The sequence below is a fragment of the Notechis scutatus genome, chromosome 6, assembly GCF_049901735.1.
Source record: "Notechis scutatus isolate UNSWTSFEM ecotype Mainland chromosome 6, rNotScu1.2, whole genome shotgun sequence".
Taxonomy (NCBI): domain Eukaryota; kingdom Metazoa; phylum Chordata; class Lepidosauria; order Squamata; family Elapidae; genus Notechis; species Notechis scutatus.
Window position 1 is genome coordinate 71,812,495 of NC_142014.1, and position 15,193 is coordinate 71,827,687.

General features: G+C 41.3%; 1 protein-coding gene across 3 annotated transcripts in view; it reads left to right on the plus strand.

The window, feature by feature from the left end:
• PDE3A (phosphodiesterase 3A) overlaps positions 1 to 15,193 on the plus strand; it is a 272,636-nt gene that overhangs the window by 165,271 nt on the left and 92,172 nt on the right. For 2 of the 3 annotated variants that reach the window (XM_087968744.1, XM_087968746.1), the window contains exon 2: positions 7,422 to 7,472. The exons of the other annotated variant lie outside the window; for it this stretch is intronic. In XM_087968744.1, the coding sequence (XP_087824870.1) occupies positions 7,422 to 7,472 (51 nt within the window). The remainder of the gene's footprint in view (positions 1 to 7,421; positions 7,473 to 15,193) is intronic. 3 annotated transcript variants of the gene reach the window in all.

A 15,193-nucleotide genomic window follows, 5' to 3' on the forward strand; every position in this document is an offset into this window, starting at 1 on the left:
CATCACTTAGCTGCCTTTGCACTTCAGAAAGAAAAATGGGGTGGAGAAAGGAGGCCTCGTGGGCAATTGTTCTGCAGCTCAGTGGAAGGGCATTGAATAAACCCTTTTCATAACTTTTTGTAAATGAATTCAGTTCACATCTGGAAACATCTTTCTTTAGCCGTTGTGATTTATTTGTCTTTCGATAGATTTCAGCTTTATTGTTCTTTTTTTAATTTTCTCTCTCCCTCACTCCCTCCCTTCTTCTCTCTCTCTTTGACCCACCCCTTCTCTTTCTTCTCTCTATCTTTGTTTTGTTGTTTTGCTTCAAAAACACCCAGCATTTTTGAGAGGGCTGGTCTACAGTTAGCAAAATTGATAGCCGCTTAATTTGATTTTCAGCTAGCAGACGGAAGAAAAGAACACGACACCAACAGAGTTTATTTCTAGTATGAACTTCCTATATATATATAATGTTTTCGTAGATTTTCACGGGTACAGGTATGCAGGTCTTGGCGTGTTTCGGGTCTTTTCCCGTGTAAGATTGAGAGCATCTTGGCAACATTTCGACGAGGTCCCACTCTCCATCTTCAAGCTGGTGCTTTCGGCTTCGTGCTTGTGCAAGCAAAGTGTGATCGGAGCTGCCATCTCCCTATATATACTAGTGGGGAGGTTGGCTGTATTGTCATTTCTTGATTGATTGATGGAGTTGGTGTTTGCAGATTGGCTGGCTTTTTCATAAGATCATGTGTGTCTGAGGTATTGGCTGTGTGTCTATCAGCCTCCTGTGTTGTAACGACCTGGGTAATGGGCTGTGTGATGACCTTCTGAGTTCTATTGTTTTGACATCCTGGGTCTTGTGCTGTAATCTCCTGGGTCGTAATAACCTGGGTCATGAGCTGTGTGATGACCTTCTGAGTTCTATTGTTGTGACATCCTGGGTCTTGTGCTGTAATCTCCTGGGTCGTTGGCTGTGTTGCAACATCCTGAGGTTTTGTGGTGTAACCTCCTGAGTTCTGTGATGTGATATCCTGAGCGGGTGGTTGTGATGTGATGTTCTGGGTTTTGGTTTGGCTCCGAGTTTGAGGCCTGGATATGGGTTCATGGCGTGTGTCCATTTGCTTGGTTTGGGGGTCGGGGTGTGTGGCAGCTGGTGATGCAACCATGGTCTGGTTTCTGGATGGTGGTTGTCTTTTGTCTATGGGATAGGTTTGGGTTTGAGTCTGGTGAGGGAGAATGGTGGTGGTGTCATGTGTTGTTTTGGGTCCGGTGTTGGTTTTCGTGGCTGGGACTATATATATTTGTCAGATTAAACTCCTGGAGTTATATTGGAGACAATTTATTATATCCCTTTCTTAACCAAGCTAAAGGGATGCGGTGGCTCAGTGGCTAAGATGCTGACCTTCAATCAGAAAGGTCAGCAGTTTGGTGGTTCGAATCCAGGGGTGGGATTCAAATTTTTTAACAACCGGTTCTGTGGACGTGGCTTAGTTGGTGGGCGTGGTTTGGTGGTCATGTTATTGACTGGGTGTGGCCAACTCAATATCACTCACATCGAAGCAAGCATCTCCTCGCCTGGCCTCTCATGACTGTGGGGATGCTGCAACAGTCGTAAGTGTGAAAAATGGTCATGTCACTTTTTTCAGTGCCATTGTAACTTTGAATGGTCACTCCACACAACCAAAGTACCAGCAAAGGAAGGAAAAAAACTCCAGAGAAGTTCCTGAGACAGGAAATCTAGCCCTGCCAAGAATGTAATAAGGGTTAACAGAGAGGCAGTTTCTGTAAGCAACACCAGAATGTTTCCTTCTTGCCTTCCTTACAGGATTAGGCCAGTAATTTCTTCTAACAACCGATTCTCTGAACTGCTTAGAATGTTAACAACCGGTTTTAGCGAATAGGTGCGAACTGGTAGAATCCCACCCCTGTTCGAATCCCTAGTGCTGTGTAACAGAGTGAGCTCCCGTTACATTTTCAATTTCATTGTATAAATGTTGTGCATTGACAATAAATGTTTGTTTGTTTGATTGATTACTTGTCCCAGCTTCTGCCAACCTAGTAGTTCGAAAGCATGTAAAAATACAAGTAGAAAAAGAGGGACCACTTTGGTGGGAAGGTAACAGCGTACCATGCACCTTCGGTGTTTAGTATGCCAGCCACATGACCATGGAGACGTCTTCTGACAGCGCTGGCTCTTCAGCTTTGTAATAGAGATGAGCACCGCCCCCTAGAGCCAGAAACGATTAGCACGTATGTGCAGGGGAACCTTTAGCTTTACCTTAACCAAGCTAAAGTCTTAACCTTTATATTGCTCTGACAAAATGTCCTTTTTTAAAATTCAACATCCCACCTTTTTTCAATAGCTTGAATGGTTTCTTCCTTTCCATTTAAGCACTTGCAACAACTGTGTGATTTGATCTCTCTTTTTATGTTCCTGTAGTAATCCCCTAATTTGGGGGTAGAGTTGGGGTGAAAAATGTGTGACAGACCAAGCAAACTTTGTTGACCATTGTAGCTGATTTATGGTCTCAAAAGAGGCTGGCAGATCTGTTAATCTGGATATTTTCAACCCTGGCCATTATTTAAAATGAGCTTGAGCATTGTCAAGACACTGTACAGTACATGTATTTATAGAGCATTATTAAATCAAATCAATACAGAAGCAGAAATTAAAAGATAAATCTTAAAATTCAGCAGAAAAGATAAAGCAAACTTTAGAAATTTGAAATGCTTGGGTACATTAAATTTAAAAAATAGCTTTATCTTGGCACTGAAATCCTAAATCAGCCTCTTCAGGGGTGGCATGTCATAATAATAACGTTGCTTAGAACATAGAACATAAAGTAATAGGGTTGAAAGGGGCTTTGGAGGTCTTCTAGTCCAACACCCTGTTCAAGCAGGAGACCTTGTGTCATTCCAGACAAATGGTTATCTAGTCCAGGGGTCTCCAACCTTAGCAACTTTAATACTTGTGGATGTCAACTCCCAGAATTCCTCAACCAGCTTTGCTGGCTGAGGAATTCTGGGAGTTGAAGTCTATAAATCTTAAAGTTCCCATGGTTGGAGACCCCTGATCTAGTCTTTTCTTGAAAAGAAGGAGATTACAACTCCCAGAGGCAAGCTATTCCACTGATTAATTGTTCTCACTTTCAGGAAATTTCCAGGTTGAATCTCTCTTTGATAAGCTTCCATCTGTTACTGTAATCATCTTTTAATCTTTAATAATCTAAGACTGAGCCAATCAGCCCATTAAGTTGGCTTGGCCTCTTGAGTCCTAGAAAATACGATATTTAAGGCACCCCCACATCATGCTTACAGCAGTTTATTCTGAGGCGAGTGTATTCCAGATTGACGTGACTTTAATTCCCAAAATGTATTCAACTGATCTGAAGTCTAAAGAACGCATTGATCTAAGATGGATCATATTATTTACTTTTTTCCTCCCTCTAATTCATTTTTAAAAAGAGGAGGGAAATCAGAGATTTACAAGAGGGAATGCATAAAGATTAGGCAGGAGGGAGAACAAGAGAAGGATGGGAGAAGGTTGAAGAGGAGGAGAAGAAAACCGTGTGAAACAAAATCAAAATGACTCCTGAATAACTGGTTAGAATCAAAGTTCGGACAAAATTGATGACTAAGGAACTCTTTTATGTTGGCTTGGGTAATCAATCAATCAATCAGACTGTTAGAAATGTAGCCTGTTGCATGTATTTGCAAAATATTGGTTGAACAGTCACTGTAGGACTTCCCCTTAACAGCTTACTGCCAAAAATACCATCACATCCTCCAAATGTTTCTTGGTTTCTCTCCTCACTCCTGCAGGAACTCTGCTTTCGACTAAAGTAAAACACAGTTTACATCTTGGAAATAGGCTAAAAAGGTCATACACTGCCATGAGAAAAGTCCTAAAATATGTAGTCTTCTTCTCCCTCCCCCTCGTCCCTTTCCCCCCTGCTATCTTCCAGCACCAAACATGATCTCATCTTGTGGCTTTATTTGGAATGGAGATCAACGTTAGAAGCCTGAACAAAAATTTCTTCACCACGAAACACGCAAAAAGATTGTGTTTCTGATTTGTGCTGTTTCCCATGAGCTGCTCTACCAGAGCATGACTTATTTTCCTAACAAAATAAGAGAGTTGGAGGTCCTCTACTTTAATCCCTTGCTCCAACAGGAGACCCTATACCATTTCGGTCCAATGGTTGTCCAATCTTTTCTTTAAAACCTTCAGCGATGGAGCACCCACCTCTTTGGAGGCCTGGCAGATAACTTGTAGAGGGCATAAAGAATGGTCTTGAAGTACAGAAGGAAGCGCACTGTTCCAAACAACCATCAAACAAGCAAAGTTTGAGTCTATTCCAAGCAACTGGTTTCAGTAATCGTCTCAGAAAGACCCCTCCCCAATTCATACGAAGATAACATAGTAGAGGAGGGCAGCCTGTTCAAACTTGCAAAATTTGATTACTGTAACTATTCTAATCAAAGTAGTTTTAGACCTATATGGCACTAGTTTTTTTTGGTCTGCTCTATTCTGCATGGCTGACCACAAATACATTTTTACCCTCTGAATTCAGCTGTGTGAAATCATTGCTCTTTCTCCCTCCTTCCCATGTTTATACAGTTATTCTTTTATCGAATTTTGCTGCCAATAAGCCTTGGTATGTGAACTACCATAAATATGAATGGACTTGGTTTAATATTTTATGAATGGCTTTTATTAAAATGAGGTTCCAGCATAGTTTACAAACATACCATGTTCAGTTCCAGCTAGGATTCCTTGTCTTCGAAAGCTGTCGGGAAATTCACATTGTTTTCCTTTGACCTTCCAGATTTTTGGCTCTACCCCAAGCCTTGACTATACATCACAGCGTTAATTCAGTAGATACTGGTAATGAACTACATGTTCAGGGTGCAGCCACAATTCAGCATTTTGCATGCACACGCATACACACATACAAAATGGTTTGACAAAAGGCAAAACGTCTGCCAGATTTTGTGAAAGTGTGCTTGTCAAGGGGAAAACTCAGTACAATTCAACGTGATGCAATGAAATGGAAGACATGGATGCTAAAGTTTTGCTACCATGAGTTATTAAAGTAGTTTAAAAGAAAAGCAACTTTGCCAGAACTTTTGGTTAGCATCAGCAGCAGCGATGCTCTCCATGGCTTCTTCTTCTTCTTGGTTGAAGAAAGGTTTCCAAAGTAGAACAATTTTTAAGAGCAACATTGCTCTTAAGATCAGAGGATCAGATAAAGGGTTTTCTGGTTTTGTTTAAACAATTAGTACAGTGTGCACCATTTGTAACAGATTGGCAAAAACTCATGTAAAGAGATTGCCGTCACGGCTGTTAGCGAATGTTTATTATGTTAGTGTAAGCAGAAGTTATAGACTATTGTACTGGATTATTTGCTTTTGATTTGCTAAGAAATCTAAGACACAGCTTGGTAACTGCCTCACAAATAGATGGTAGAACTATGGAGCTTTATAAAATGTCCACATTCTAGTACAACAATGTAAATTTAGAGGACACTGTTTTATAACTAATGCTTTGCTCAAAACTGTGAGGCAATTTCTTAAAAAGTACTTCTCCTGAGGAAATATTTTTTCTGTTTTATTCTGAGGAAAGCTTGAGAATTTATTTTAAATTTCTATTTGTATTTGTGTTTGTGCATATATTTTTGGATACGGAAAAGCAGCAGGTGGTATTTTTGTTATAGTTGCTGCTGTTATTGTTGTTGGTTGCACAATCAGCCAGATATTTAAACTAGATTTGGCATTTTCAACCACCTATTGAGTTCTACCCAAGGATCTGGGATAGGCACATATTGATGTTTTATGGTGTTAAAGATATCTTTGCAGGATGCGAGCCCTTCCAAGTAAGGCTGCCTTTTGCAATTGACATATGGTGATTTTGTAACTAAATGCCATTCCATAACTTGGAAATTCCCTAAAATGCTACCCAATCTGGAAGGGGGAAAATCCAAGGTGAAATTCCTTTTGGGGAGGGGGGGTGTAATAATAGAGAAGAGAGCCAAAGAGGCAGCAGACTTATCAGGAGTATACAATGAAATTCCTAAGATTTACACATACTCCTTGTTTGTTAGGCTTACCTCAACAGTGGCAATAAATCTCAGCTTTCCAGAAACTCAGCCTTGCATTCAGGAAGTAACAGCAAAAGCTCCATAGTCATGATTCAGCTAGTTAAATTGCTTTGCTGCAGACAATAAAGTCGTATTAACAGAAGAACAGAGTTGGAAGGGACCCTGGAGGTCTTCTAATCCAACCTCTGCAGGAGGGGGTTGGATTAGGAGCAGGAGACCTTATATCAAGGAGCTGTCCAGTCTCTTCTTAAAAGTTTCTAGTGATGGAGCACCCACAACTTCTGAAGGCGTTCCACTGGTTTATTGTTCTTGCTGTCAGGAAATTCCTCCTTAATTTCAGGTTGCTTCTCTCCTTGATTAGTTTCCATCCCTTGTTTCTTGTTCTGCCTTCAGGGGCTTTGGAGAATAGCTTGTCCCCCTCTTCTTTGTGGCAACCCCTCAAATATTGGAATACTGCTATCATGTCTCCCCTAGTCCTCTCTTTTCACTAGACTATGCATGCAGAAGATCTGCCTTATTTGAAACACAACATCAAGCCCTCTCATGTGTGTGTGTGTGTGTGTGTGTGTGTGTGTGTGTTTCCCAGCTCCAAGGTTTAAATCCTGGTTTTTTTTCTCTTCCTGTTCTTTGGAGTTAATGGACATTGGGCTGTGTTTTTTCCCCCAACTTTGAAAGTTGGGCAAATCTGTTCCATATTTATATGATGGTACTGTCCAACCTGAAAAGCATTGGTTCCCTTACTGTCAAACCCCAATATTCCACTTTTTAACAAGCAAAGAAATCAATCAATTAAATCAAAGACATCCTACTCCATTCACGAGCATTTCACCAATTCCTTTACAAGCAATTTTGAAAGCCACTTGACTTCCACCAAAGCTGAATGTGCAGAGAAAAAAAAATAGAGGCGGTCTTGGACTTACAACATTTATTGCTGGAATCCAGAAATAAATGCAGGGAAATGGCCAAAACAACAACGATGCATTATTCTTGTGTTCCTTGTGTTTTTCATTTATTTTATTGTCTTGTTATTTTACTTCTGTTTACGCTCTTTTCATTTTCTTCCTTTGAATTACTGTAAGCTGCCTAGAGTAGCCCCATAGCAATGATAGGTGGCAAATAAATTAAATAAATAAATATCAAAAATTGTGATCATGTCACCATGGGACACTGCAAATGGCCATAAAGGTGATTCTGATAATGGCATTCTTTCCATACGCCCAGACATATTCCTTTTTATAGATCATCCTAGTTTTGCATTTATGCACATATAGTGCAAATTAATTGTAGTAGCAGTAGTAATGCTGCTACAGCAATTACTCCTATTCTCTTGTCTTTCTGTAGATCATGGGATATTCTGAATGGGATCATAAACGAGGATCAAGAGAATCTCAGGTCAGACTTTTTGAAACATTTTTCTGTGCCTGGCTAATTAAAGATTAAAGAGTGTTATGTATTTTGGGGCCAACCTTGTGCACAGCTATTCAGTGTCTCTGAATTATGGTGATTAAACACCCATCTAGGTTTGTCTTTTAATAGGCTTTCATGGTCATTAACTTTCTGATATTTATTATTTTTATCCCTCTGCTGCTATTTTCCTTCAGACTATTTATAGGATCAGTGTACAGCAGTGTTTTTCAAACTTGGAAACTTAAAAAATATGTGAACTTCGACTTCCACAATTCCCCAATCATTAGGAATCTCGGCTTTTTCATTTTTTAGATTGACAGAATTCAACCAATTGACCATAAGTTACTCAACCTCGTTTTCTTGCTAAGAATATTTGTGAATTGCAATAACCACAAATACATCTAGTGGATATATTTGAACCTGAGGGCAATTCACTGAGGTTAGGGTTAGGATTCTTATATATTTCAAGCAACCTCAGCTTCCTTACTCCTCATTGTATCTAAATGGAAACAATGCTTTCAAAAAACCTTACATCGTTAAAGCCTAATATTCATGCTATGATTGCAAATAACCTAACTTTGGGATAACTCTGATTTGGCCACTTAGTCTGTGTGTTGGAGATGTTTGTATTTATTGATACGGACTATGAATAATTATAGGATCTGCCAAGCTTCCAGGGCAAGATCCCATTTGAACTTCATTGTGATCCAGTTCTGGATTAGAAGCAGGTGAAAACTGTTGGAAAAGAATAATCTATCACCTTATTGTTGTGATCCACCGTGCTGGCTGATGAATAAAATCTTTTACGTAAAGCTGCAGCTACTGTAGACTTTAGTGGTATAGGGGTTTTTGAAGGAACCCATGATTAAAATTCAGTTTTGATCTCACTTGATCAACATTTAAATCTAAGCTTCTAAGACTCAAAGCTTGACAAATGGTGCACACTGTACTAATTGTTTAAACATGCTTAAGGGATATCTCACTGATATTGATTTATTGATGATATTGATTCCAAAGATTACAGTGAAGGCCCTTTACATCTCAGAAGCAGCAATAAAAGCATAAAATCACTTGGATAAATTAGAGCACCACAGCTGTAAGGGTCAAATATCTTAGTTTTCAATTTACAATTGTAGTTGAACTCGGAATTACGCTCATTGATTGGGTCACCATAAGAGCCATGGTGGCACAGTGGTTGGAATGCAGCATTGCTGTTCTGACCCAACCGGGTTCCCAAAGAGCAAACACAGACAAAGGCAGCAGCCCCCACCTTTTAAGGTTTAATAACGAATTCTGTTCTGAAGGCTGCTTTCCACTAATTAGCTCCAACAAGAAAGAGCCTTGCCAAGTTGTTTGTCAAGGCTGCCAAAAACCCAGAGATAAGAGCTAATTTACAAGATTCTCCAAACACGAACTAAGATGTCCACCAGTTAAACTTAAGAGCTTCTTTCCCTCCTGCAAAGAACACTTTTCCAAACCTGGCTTTTATCCTCTTGAGGGAGGGGCCATTACCTTGCAGCCTTACTCCTGAGTCACCCGTGCTGCTGCAGCTGCTCTTTCCCGCGAGCAATCCTGCGTGCACGCGCACTTGGCACAGGCTCCTCGGGAACCTCCTCATCACTGCTGCCAGCCCCCACAATCTCTGAAGGCAGAAGTCCACTCCCTGATGGTCCTGGCCCTTCATCAGAGTCTCCTCAGCCATCTGCACCTGCTGCTGGCTACCCACAACGATTGCAGGCTAATTCTGCTGACTGCCAAGAGTTCGATCCTCATCAGCTCAAAGTTGACTCAGCCTTCTATCCTTCCGAGGTCAGTAAAATGAGGACTTAAATTGTTAGAGGTCTTTGAAGCAGTATATAAGTCTAAGTGCTATTGCTATCCTGCCCAATTTTGCAATTTTTTCTGCAGCAATCATTAAGCCAACATGGTGGTTGTTATATGAACAGAGTAATTATTAAGTAAATCCATTGCACTTGATGGGCTATACTTTTTTTATCAGAAACAGGAAGTAAATGCTGGTTTCTGGCAGAAGAAACCCATCTAAAGATAAATGCTGCCAATAAAAGTCCAAGCGGAATTCAAAGGAGAGGAGACGACTCCCTCATCCCAAAGGTGCTTTTTCAAGAAGCTACTGACCTCCTTTGTCCTTTGTTTTCCTTGAAGACATTTCACTTGCCATCCAAGAAGCTTCTTCAAAACTGAAGAAGGTTCTTGGACGAGAAGTGAAACGTCTTCAAGGAAAAACAAAGGAAGTCCAGTTGCCTCTTGAAAAAGCACCTTTGAGACAACCATGACCTGGATGACTGAGAATCTCCATAGACACTTGACTCCCTCCTCCATGTAAGTGTATGGGTGGATTTATGCACAAAGTAACATGTGGCCATTTTGGCCTTAAGGGTAGATGTCCAGCTGCAGCGTGAGTTAATCTAAAGTGGAAAAATATCAATACATGAGCTTCCCTTGCCCTGTGCAATTGACTTTCTTAAAGACATTTCATCTTTGGCAGGAAGATCTCAAAAGTTGGGTTCTTGGTCTGTGCTTGGCAATTTGGTTGCGAACATTTCATTACCATTCGAGGAGACATTGTCAGTACGCTTTGAATTGTGCTCGTCTGTCTGAGGACTGGCCTTTTAGTGCCTTTTCATGCGATGCATATTAGTGTGGATGTTGTTTGTTCGGCTACTTCTGAGTCACGGTCTGACTTCAGACTGATTGGCTAACTGTTGTTACCAAGGCATGCATGGTCGTTGGTTTTAAGTACCGTCTGTGTGACGTAAAATTAGTGTTGTTTGTTCGGATACTGCTGAGTCATGGTCTGGTTTCGGTCTCTTTGAATGGCTGGTTGTTGTTACTGAGATGTGTTCCGATTTTTTGTGGGTTGTGATTTTTGTTGTGTAGTGGGGTGCCTGTTTGTTCATTTTCAACGCTATCTTCAGGATCGCAATTAATGCCGTTCTTTCGTTCTCAGAGATTGGTAGACATGATCAATGTCAATTTGTCTGTTCATTGACTTACCAGTGGAAAACTGAAAAGTAGTTATACAGCTGTTTAAACTCCTTTGCAAAAGCTCCCTGCATTTGAGAACCTACTGGGTCTCACATATCAAAGATTCCTGACATTTCAGACTTATGAAACAAATTGATCTAAAGTGGGAAAGGGACATTGGGGCAAAGCTGTTATGCATGCCTGTGCTTTGTTTTGCATTATTCATTCATTTATAGTAGTAATTTGTATGCCATCTACTCATCGAATTCCAGGTAACATTTATTTTATGGATGCATTTGTTTATAAGTGTAGCGACTGCTGTAAGAAAGCCATTTTAGGTGGTGACAAAAGCCGGAACCAAGGCCGTGTATATTAAAATACGACATTTTCTTCCTTCCTTCCTTCCTTCCTTCCTTCCTTCCTTCCTTCCTTCCTTCCTTCCTTCCTTCCTTCCTTCCTTCCTTCCTTCCTTCCTTCCTTTGTTTATTTTAAATAAATTGCTACTCCCAGATTAAAACTCATTCTAGAAACTTGACAGGAGTGGATTATATTCACCAATTCCCTTTAAGCGATGTTTTTTACTACCTTGGTCACTTTTAGAGGGGTGGACTCAGTGGTGGAATTCAATTTTTTTTTACTACCAGTGCTGTAAGTGTAGCTTGGTGGGCGTGGCTTGGTGGGTGTGGCAGGGGAAGGTTACTGCAAAATCCCATTCCCTCCCCTCCCCACTAACCTGCTTTCCAGCTCTGTTCTCCTGTGCAGGGCAACCAAGGAAGACTCAGACGATCATCTGGGACTCGGGAAGCAGAGAATAGATGGGGGCGGGGCCAGTCAGCGGTGGTATTTGCCGGTTCTTCAAACTACTCAAAATTTCTGCTACCGGTTCTCCAGAACTGGTCAGAACCTGCTGTATACCACCTCTGTCCCAAAGGTGCTTTTTCAAGAGGCAACTGGACTTCTGGGTGGACTTCAACTCCCAGAATTCCTCAGCCAGCATGAAGTTGAAGTCAACTCATGGTAAAGTCGCCAAGGTTAAAAACAGTGCCTTAAAGAGTGAAAGGATGAAAGTTGCTCAGGGGGATATTCTACTGAGAAAGTCCTCAACTTACAACCATTCATTCCGTGACAGTTTGAAGTTACAACAACACTGAAAAAAAGGACTTGTGATTGTTTTTCATGACTGTTGCAGGATCCCCAGGGTCACGGGATCAAAATTGGGAGGCTTGACAACGGGGTCCTATTTATGATGATTGCAGTGTACCTGGGATCATGTCACCCACTTTTTGCAACCCTTCTGACAAGCAAAGTCAATGGGGAAGCCACGTTCACTTAACAACTGCCGTGATTCACTTAACAATTGCGGCAAGGAAAGTTGTAAAATGGGGCAAAACCTCACTTAACGACTGTCTTGCTTAGAAACAGGGATTTTCAACTGGGGTTGCAAGGTGAGGACTGCCTGCAGTAGGCTTCCCACCTGTTGTGGATTACAAAGTCTCCTCTCCTCCCTTCTTCTCCCTTCCCTTCCCTTCCCTTCCCCTCTCCCTCCCTCCCATCCATCCATCCATCCACCCATCCGTCCGTCTTTCCTTTCTCCCCTCCCCTCCCATTAAGGAACAGCTTAGGATCATGTAGAAGGACTACTTCTGCCCTTTTTCTCCAGGTTTGTTGTGCAAGGGGATGAATTTCTTTTTCTTTTGTTGAAAGGCTGGATTAGTTGATTTGACTGGTTTCCCCTCCCCCCCTTGGAAAGCTCTAAAAAAACATCACCCTCCTTGCTGAACCAGTTTATTGAGTGTGCCATATCCATAGGGTATATTAGCTGCTGCAGTTCTGGTGCAGTTGGGTGGGGGAGTGATTTGCTGAGTGGGGTGGCAAGGTGTAACCCTGTATCAACAAGGAACCAGAAGTCCTTCTTCCCTCAGTTGCCGTGAGATGACGGTCAGCTAAAACAGGAACGAACCCTATGGGCCCGATTCATTCTAATTCATTTTAAATGTAAAAGAGCTCTCCATTATGTATAGCAGAGGTGCTGTAATTTACTCTCCCTGTTCCTAAGCAACAGCTGTTTTCAGTTTGAGTGTGCCTGGTTCTGTCTACCTACTTTATGCATCCATGAGGTAATTCATCAGTGGGTTTTTCCCTCCTACCTTCATCCTTCACACACACTCACACACTCACATACACATGTACTTTCTCTCTGGTCCCTCTGTTTTTTGTTGAGAAATCAAGACATCCCAATCAGTGAAGAGCATGGAGAAAAGCCGCATTGCTCCGTTCTCTTCCTTGTGACATGTTTACAAAGACAAAACTTTGGGCTCCTTGGACTCCATTTGAGCAATGTCGACCTAAGGGCTGAGAATAGCTCCTTCGCAGTGAGACTGAAAGTCTTCGGAGTAGAAGTTCTCCTAAGCAAAACAGGAACCATGAAACACAGATCTATGGTCTTGTTGAAACGGCAATGGGAGTCCATTCCAATCACCGAACAGGTATGGCGGCTTCTTGGTATAATTTCATCGTGGCAGTTGAGAGCTCCCACAGATCAGAGTTCGAAGCAAGGATGGCCATAGATAGCTTTCTTGTGCTTACAAGAACGATAATCACCCCTTTTAGAGCCTATCAATCTCCTTGTTCAGGTTTGGGCTTTTTACAATAGCAGTTTTTGAATTGTGCAACGGAAGGAAGGAATTCATTTTCTACCTATGAAAAATCCAACAAGAACGCTCTTCGCAATGCAAGCAGCAATGTTCGTTGCAAGGTTAGAAAAGCGCAGGCGCCAATGAGAATTGCGGACAGCTGAAAAGTAGTTTAATGGTCTAGATTTTCTAAGTGGTCTTTGGCAAGAAACCTCAGATTGAATTTTGAGCTTACATAAATTGTACATTCAATGTATAAATAATTGCAGGTTGATCTCAATGAACGGACAGCTTAGGTGGTGCCTGAACATCCAGAAGAGTTTTTTGAAAGGCAAAGACCATTTGTTTCTTTAAAATATTATCATAATCCTCACCATAATAATCGAACTCTTGAATCAGGTTACTGGTTGCAATAGCAGTACAGACCTTATTACATACGGTAGATGTTACATCACAGCTGCAAATCCTAAATCTTTGGTTGCCCACTTCCTTCGACAATTGATGGTAACAGCCAAGAAGAATGCTGATATGTTTGCTTTCAGTTATTACACAGAATAGGGTTTAAAATTATGGCCATGGCTGCAGAAAGCTTTGATCTCGTGACTGAAATATTTTTATATGCTCACAAGAGATTGTGCAATTCTTGTTAAGAGTAGAGCAAAGTGAGAATGCAAATATTAAAAGTAGAACTATTAAAGAGTGGAAAAATTATATATGTCAACAAAGAAGGGAGAAAATAATCTCTTGTTGGATGCAACCAACCTTCCTTCCTTCCTTCCTTCCTTCCTTCCTTCCTTCCTTCCTTCCTTCCTTCCTTCCTTCCTTCCTTCCTTCCTTCCTTCCTTCCTTCCTTCCTTCCAAATTAAATTCCTTATTTCCAGTGGTGGGATTCAATTTTTTTTACTACCGGTTCTATGAGAGTGTGCTTTGTGCATGCACGCAATGTTGAAAATACACCAGTTTCAAACACTACAGTTTACCTTCTAGGGCAACCCCAGTAAGTAGAACAGCTGAGGCGCAGGAACCCACTGTGCCACACGAATCAGCTGAACTGAAAAATGCGGAAATATAGAACAGGATAGGGTGGGTGGGTGGGGCTAGCTGATTGTCAGAGCTACCAGTTTGCTAGAACCGGTCCGAACTGGCAGCATCACAGCCACTTCCATTAACAATCCTTTGGTAAAGTCCTTAATTCAATTGATGGGAGGGTTTTTCTTGTCTAGTTTTGTGATGGGATGACAACTAAAATAGTGACCAGTATGAGAATGTATCCAGGGTGTCCAAGAGTGATGTACAACTGTATGACATGTGGGAATGGCTTTGGGAGATAGGAGCAAAAAGCTGCAGACTGTCAAGTAAAAGATATTTCACAGGCCCACAGAAAGAGGGAGGATGTGGGAAATGTTTTCAGAAGGGACCCTCCCTAGTTTTTGAGAGAGTAAAAGAAGAGGAGGGGAGACATAGTTCGAATCTTCCAGGATTCTGTTAATATAATCTTACAATAAAGATGGAGCTAGTACTCCAGGTGAGGCTTCTTAACAGAATAGCATAGTTGGATGGGGACTTGGAGATCTTCTAGTCCAATCGCCTGCTCAGGTAGGAAACCCTATACCATTTCAGACAAATGGTTGTCCAATCTCTTCTTTAAAAAACCCAGTGTTGGAGCACACACAAGGTCTGGAGGCAAGTTGTTCCACTGATTAGTTGTTCTAACTGTCAAGAAATTCCTCCTTAGTTCTAGGTTGCTTCTCTCCTTGATTAGTTTCCACCCGTTGCTTCTTGTTCAGGTGCTTTGGAGAGTAGGTTGACCCCCTCTTCTTTGTGGCAGCTCTTTAGATATTGGAATACTGCTTTCATGTCTTCCCTAGTCCTTCTTTTCATTAAACCTACTACCATTTTTATTTTAGCCTCCAGCCCTCTAATCATCTTTGTTGCTCTTCTCTGCACTCTTTCTAGAGTCTCAACATCTTTTTTTTACATCGTGGCGACCAAAACTGGATGCAGTATTCCAAGTGTGGTCTTAACCAAGGCATTATAAAGTGGTCTTAACACTTCAAGTGATCTTGATTCTCTCCCTCTGTTAATGCA